This window comes from Arachis ipaensis, chromosome B3, assembly GCF_059453495.1.
Source record: "Arachis ipaensis isolate K30076 ecotype BB chromosome B3, ASM5945349v1, whole genome shotgun sequence".
In the NCBI taxonomy this organism is placed as follows: domain Eukaryota; kingdom Viridiplantae; phylum Streptophyta; class Magnoliopsida; order Fabales; family Fabaceae; genus Arachis; species Arachis ipaensis.
In genome coordinates, this window is record NC_142438.1 from 55771775 (window position 1) to 55778958 (window position 7184).

Sequence of the window (7184 nt, forward strand, 5' to 3'; positions counted from 1 at the left end):
CTTAATAGAAAGTAGAACTCAATAAGCAACTACAATCTCAACATCTGGATCCTTTTCTTTTCGTTCCTTAATAAATCTATAGATAACAAACAAATAGATGCAAAAAATTTTGCTTATTCCTTCAATACTGCATATGAAATTCATGAGTTCTAAAATTGGTTCCAAGTGAAAAGCAATTGTGATTTGGGAGTTATATACACTTAGAAAGTTGACTACCCTTTTTTTAACAGATCTTGGAAACTCATTAATGGTCACATTCTAAAGTTCATAAGCCACTCACCTCAATTCTATTACCATATGCATCCATTTAAATAAAACAAGACAAATTTGCATACCTCTATAAAGCAAGTTATATTAGTGGCTGAAAATTTTTTGGTTATGACAACAGAGCTCCTAAGCAATCTTAGCTGCTCCTCAACTCCCTTGAGCTTGCCTTTCCCTCCTATCCGAAGCTCCTGACGAAAATTAATGACAACAATATTCCCAAAAATTAAAGGAAATCAAAATCAGAGGGGAGAACGCCCTTACCAGTAGTGAATCCCGGCGAGGCAGCGCTGTTTTCCGGTGACAGAGGCTCAGTGACGCAACCCCTAACAGCGGTGACGACGGTGACTCCATGAACGGCGACTGGGCACAGCAGGGCGAACAGCGCCTCCTCCTTTTTCCTCTGTCTTCTAATCTCCCCGCGTCTGTCTCTCCTGTGCGTCCTCAGCGTCGTCTGTGATGGGAGATGCGATGGCGGTGGAAGCTGGCAACAACCCGCTCGCGATGAAGATGACGACGGCGGCGGCTTCCCTTGGCGACAGTAGAATGCGAACTGACAGCGGCGATGGAGGCACAGCGGCGCTCCTTCCTCGCGGAGCTCTTCCTCTCGCTCAACGTCTCCTCCTTCCTGATGGCGACACGATGGCGCGGCGGCAGTGATGCCCGCCGGCACCGTCCTCCCTCTTCCCCCTCTCCTTCTCTTGCTCTCTGATTCCAGCTTCCCCCTTTCTTTTCCTTTCTTTCTCTCTCCGTTTTTTCCTTTCTCTTGCTGTGCGTGTGTTTTTATGTTGTGTCTGCGCATTTGGGGAAAGGGGGTGTGGCGGCTGGAAGGGTTTAGGGTTAAGGTAAGTGAGTGAGTGAGTGAGTGAGTGTGGATAGGGTTAGGATAAAATTAGAGTTAGAATTTTTAATTTGAGAATTAGGGATTGTTTTTGGAAAAAAAATGTAAAATTAGAAATTTTTGGATGAATTAAAATTTGGTAATTTTAATTAAATAATTACTTTTATCACTTTAATTTAATTACTTTTTGATAAATAATTTTTTAAAAATAAAATCATAAATAACTATAATAAATCATAAATAATTTATTATTTATTTTTTAACAATTAGAGATTTTACAGGCTTAATAATGAGTGTTGAGTTATGATGGGTTTAGGATTTTAGTATAGAGAAGGAAAAATCAGAACTCTATATTTTATTTTTAAGGAATTTTTTAAAAATTTATTTAAATGTAAAAATATGTTAAATTTTAGAGTGGTAATAAAATAAAAAAAATAATATTTGTTATAAATTTATTTTAAATAAGAGAAGGAAGATAACCACCAATGAGTTATAACTCAAATGGTATAGTCTTCTCATAGTCATCTAAGAGATGCGCGTTCGACGCGTTCGAGTCTTTCTATTTTTGTATAGAAAAAAGAGAGAGAGAAAAAGGGTGACCGAGCAAGCGGTAGAATGAAGAGTGAAAGTGAGGATTACAATTAGTAAAAATTATATATTAGTTTTATAAAAAAAATATAAAATAATATATACCATTTTTAAAAATTAATCATTTAATCTTGAATTTTTTATAAAAAATAATTAATTAATACAAATAATATTTTAAAAAATTAAATTTTTAAAACAAAATAAAATTATCTTAAAGAATTAAATATTTCAAAATAAATTTTTTTAGTTACGAAAATTCTTTTTTTAATAAAAAATAAGGGTAATATAGTAATTGCAAATTAATTTTAATTTAATAATAATTATATAAAGATATTATTTAACTATAAATTCTTAAATTATTTTTAAATAAATATCCTAATTTTAAAAATTAGAGTAATTAAATTAATTATTCTTGAAATACTATTTTATTATTAATTTATAATTATTTTTAAATAAATACTAATTAAAATAAAATTGGAGATAATCAAGTTAATTTTTTTATTCATAAAATTTAAAGTATTAAATTTAAAAATATCAAATATTTAAATTAAATTATATAAAATTTTTATATTTTTTTCAATTACTAAAATTTTAAATTATAAATAAGAAAAAACTCGTTTAATATATAAATCTCTAAAAATTTATTTTGAATAAATATAATAAATCATAAATAATTTATTATTTAATTTTTAAAATAATTTTAAACTCAAAGTATCATTAAATTGACTTAAATATTTTTAGTAAATAAATTTTTGAATATAAAATCTTAAATAAATATAATAAATTATAAATAACTCATTATGTTAATTTTCAAAAATTTGAAGTCTTACATTTAATATGTTAAAACAAAATTTTTTATTAGTTACAAAAAATATTTGAATTTTGTGACAAATAAATAATTTGTTACAAAATATTTAGAGCTTTTGAAACAAATAGATATTTTATTACAAAATATTTTAAACTTTTGCAACAGTAAAATATTTTGTTACAAAATATTATAATATTTTGCAACAAAACAACAATTCGATACGAAAGCCAACATAATTTGTAACAAAAGAAATTACGTTGTTACAAAATATTCAAATATTTTGTAACAAATTTTCTTGTTGTTACAAAATATTCTTATTTTGTAACAATAACTAATTATTGTTACAAATAAACCATAATTTGTAACAATTTTAAATTTGATACAAATTTTGTTACAAATGTTCCATTTTCTTGTAGTACCGCCACCTCGTCCACTCAAAAGTAAGAAAGAAGGAGGAAATCGGATAGAATATTGTGAATATTACCGAATCTACGGACATGCTACCAATGAATGCTTCGACTTGAAAAATGTTATTGAGAAATTGGTAAGAGAAGGATGACTAGATCGGTATTTAGCTAGCAAATCAGATGAGCCTCGGAAAAGAAGAAGGGACGAAGAAGTCGGACGAAGAGAACGACCACCTCACACCCCAGAGAGACACGTTCACATGATAAATGGAGGATTCGCAGGAGGAGGGATCTCTAAATCATCTCGCAAAAGGCACCTCAAAGAGATTATCATGTCGAGGGAGGAGAAGGATCGCCCGACCTCCCTACTATTACTTTCTCCCAAGACGACGTGGCAGGCATCATCCCGGGGCATGACGACCCTATGGTCATCACTATCATAGTGGCCAATGCAAACCTTCACCGCACATTGGTAGACCAAGGAAGCTCGGCTGATATCTTGTTTAAATCTGCCTTCGATAAGCTCGGCCTACAGGAAAAAGAACTTAAAGCATATCCGAACAGCTTGTTTGGACTAGGAGACACCCCAATCCGACCACTTGGATACATCTCACTATACACAACCTTCAGAAAAGGAACCCGATCAAGGACACTCACCATAGACTACATTGTAGTTGACGTAAGCTCAGCTTACAATGCCTTGATAGGTCGGACAACATTAAATCAGCTCGCAGCAGTAGTTTCAACTCCACATATATGCATGAAATTCCTGACTCCAGAAGGGATTGCTACGATAAAAGGAGACAAAAAATAGCGCGACGCTGTTACAATGAAAGTTTGAACCTCAGAGGAAAAGGGAAAGAAATCCACACCATCGAACTCGGGGGAGTTCGAGGTCGGGAAGAACTTCGCCCACAGCTTGAAGGCAAAATCGAAGAAGTCTGGATCGGAGATACCCCAGACAAAACAAGAAATATCGGGGCGACCCTAAAGAAAGAGGTGAAGGAGCCCCTGGTACAGTTTCTAAGAGATAATGTCGACGTCTTCGCATGGAAGGCCACAGACGTGCCAGGCATAGACCCTAAGCTAATGTGCCATAAACTGGCACTATACCCAGGATCTCGGCCAGTACAGCAGAAGCGTAGGAAGCTCGGACCAGAAAGATCCCAAGCTGTGGAAGAACAGGTACAAGCTCTATTGGAGGCAGGATTCATAAGAGAAGTCAAGTACCCCCTATGGCTAGCCAATGTTGTCTTGGTGAAAAAATCAAATGGGAAATGGCGGATGTGCACTGATTACACTGACTTCAACAAAACTTGCCCAAAAGATCCCTATCCACTCCCAAATATCGATATTCTAGTGGATGCCTCCTCCGGATACAAGTACCTCTCGTTCATGGATGCTTATTCAGGATACAATCAAATCCTAATGTATCCACCCGATCAAGAAAAAACCTCATTCCTAGCTCCAAAAGTAAATTATTGTTATGTCGTCATGCCATTCGGACTTAAAAACGCAGGAGCTACTTACCAAAGATTAATGAACAAAGTCTGTGCAGACCATATCGGGAAACTCATGGAGATATATGTAGATGACATGTTAGTAAAAACACAGAGTGAAGAGTTGCTACTATCCGACCCCAACAAAGTGTTCGACACTATAAGAAAGCACGGTATGCGACTCAATCCAGCAAAATGTACCTTTGCAGTAGAAGCTGGCAAGTTCTTGGGCTTCATACTCACACAAAGAGGAATTGAAGAAAATCCGGATAAATGTTGGGAAATACTTGACATGAAAAGTCCGACCTGCGTCAAAGAGGTACAACAACTCAACGGAAGACTGGCAGCCTTGTCCAGATTTCTAGCCGGATCGGCCATAAGATCTCTCCCCTTCTACGCCACTTTAAGGAAAGGAAAGAGGTTCGAATGGAAAATGGAGTGCGAGCAGGCTTTCCGGGATTTCAAAAAGTTCCTGGGACAACCACCTATTCTAACTCGACCACGAGAAGGAGAACCACTTGTATTGTACCTCGCAGTAGGAAGTCGGATGATAACCTCAGCACTAGTCCGAGAAGACGGAAATGGGCAACAACCCATCTACTTTGTCAGTAAAGCTCTCCAAGGGGTAGAACTGAACTATCAAAAGATAGAGAAGTTCGCCTACGCCCTCATACTAACTTCTCGACGACTTCGTCCCTACTTTCAAGCTCACACCATCAAGATTCGGACTAACCAGCTCATAAAAGGTATCATACAGAAAACAGATCTGGCCAGAAGAATTTTACAATGGGCAGTCGAGCTATCAGAGTTTGATCTCCAATACGAAACTCGAACGGCCATCAAGTCCCAATATCTGGCTCACTTTATTGCTGAGTACACGGACACTCCGGAAACTCCCACAGAATGGAATCTCTACGTAGATGGCTCCTCGAACAAAATCGGAAGTGTCGCAGGTGTGATAATAGAAAGCGACCAGGGAACCCAAATCAAACTTCCCTCAAATTCGAGTTCCCTGCTTCAAACAACCAAGCTAAATATGAGGCAGTACTAGCTGATTTGAAGCTGGCTAAGGAGGTTGAAGCTTAAAAGCTTATCATCTTTAGCGATTCACAAGTAGTCACCTCACAAATAGCAGGGAGCTACCAAGCCAAGGATCCCACCATGAAAAAGTACTTGGACAAACCCAGGGAACAGCTCGGACATCTTGGGGAATATGAGGTCCGACACATACCTTGGAAACAGAATGCTCGAGCTGATACACTCTCAAAACTAGCCAGCACCAAACCAGGGGACAACAATAGAAGCCTCATCTAGGAAATACTACAGAACCCGTCAATCTCGGAAGAAGAAAAGGTCCTAGCCATAACAGGTCTGGATCAAGGATGGATGACTCCTATAATTAACTACCTCAAAATAGAAACACTCCCCACAGATAAGAAGGACGCGAAGAGGTTAAAACGGGAGGCACAATACTACACCATCATAATCAATACTCTATACAAGAGAAGGATTTCAATACCCCTATTAAAATGTGTGCTGACTTCCAACACAAAGGAAGTTTTAGAAGAAATACATAGTGGCATCTGTGGCAACCATCTCGGAGCAGAAGCTCTCACAAAAAAAGTACTCCGAGCCGGATTCTATTGGCCGACTTTACAAAAAGAAGCAACAGAATTCGTAAAGATATGTCCACCATGTCAGAAACATGCTAATTTTCACATCGCCCCACCAGAGGAGCTAATCAGCGTAACCTTACCCTGGCCATTTGCCAAATGGGGACTCGACCTCCTTGGGCCCTTCCCTCAAGGATCAGGACAGGTCAAGTTCCTCATCGTAGGGGTAGACTATTTTACAAAGTGGATTGAGGTAGAACCCCTAGCTAACGCCGTTGCTCAAAGAAGTCAAAAATTCTTATATAGAAACATTGTCACAAGGTTTGGGGTTCCGCACTCCATTACCACAAACAATGGCACTTAATTCACAGACGCAGGCTTCAGAAAATTGGTGGCCGACTTGAAAATAAAGCACCAATTCACGTCCGTGGAACACCCCCAGGCTAATGGACAGGCAGAAGCCGCCAATAAAGTTATATTAGCTGGGCTAAAATAGAGATTACAGGATGCAAAGGGAGCCTGGGCTGAAGAGGTCCCACAAGTCCTATGGGCATATCGGACAACTCCACACTCCACGACAAGGGAATCACCATTCCGACTAGCTTACGGAACGGAGGCAATGATCCCAGTAGAAGTCGAAGAAGGGTCCCCTAGAATGATCTTCTACAGTGAAGAGGCCAACTCCCAACTTAAAAAAGAAGAGCTCGATTTACTTCCAGAAATACGAGAAAGAGGTCGGATCAGGGAGGAGGCGCTAAAACGTCGAATGGCCTCAAGGTATAATCAAAAGGTAGTACATTGAAGTTTTTGCCAACAACGACCTCATCCTAATCCGAAATGATATCGGAACAAGTCGACCTGGAGAGGGAAAACTGGTGGCAAACTGGAAGGGACCCTACCGAGTCATAGAGGTACTCGAAAAGGGCTACTACGGGCTGTCCAAACTCGAGGGGCGAGAGCTAGCGGATAATTTATACGCTTTTTGGCATTAGTTTTACATAGTTTTTTGCATGATTTGACTAGTTTTTAATATATTTTTATTAGTTTTTAAATAAAAATCACATTTCTGGACTTTACCATGAGTTTGTGTGTTTTTTTTTGTGATTTCAGGTATTTTCTGGCTTAAATTGAGGGACCTGAGCAAATTCTGATTCAGAGGCTGAA

General features: G+C 37.9%; 1 protein-coding gene across 1 annotated transcript; it reads right to left on the reverse strand.

Annotated features, from left to right (window-relative positions):
* Positions 1–490: 490 nt before the first annotated feature.
* Positions 491–1066, reverse strand: LOC148570709 (uncharacterized). Its single transcript, XM_088507145.1, has one exon. It carries the CDS (start codon positions 1064–1066, stop codon positions 491–493), a length of 576 nt encoding a protein of 191 aa, XP_088363271.1.
* Between the last annotated feature and the right edge of the window lie 6118 nt (positions 1067–7184).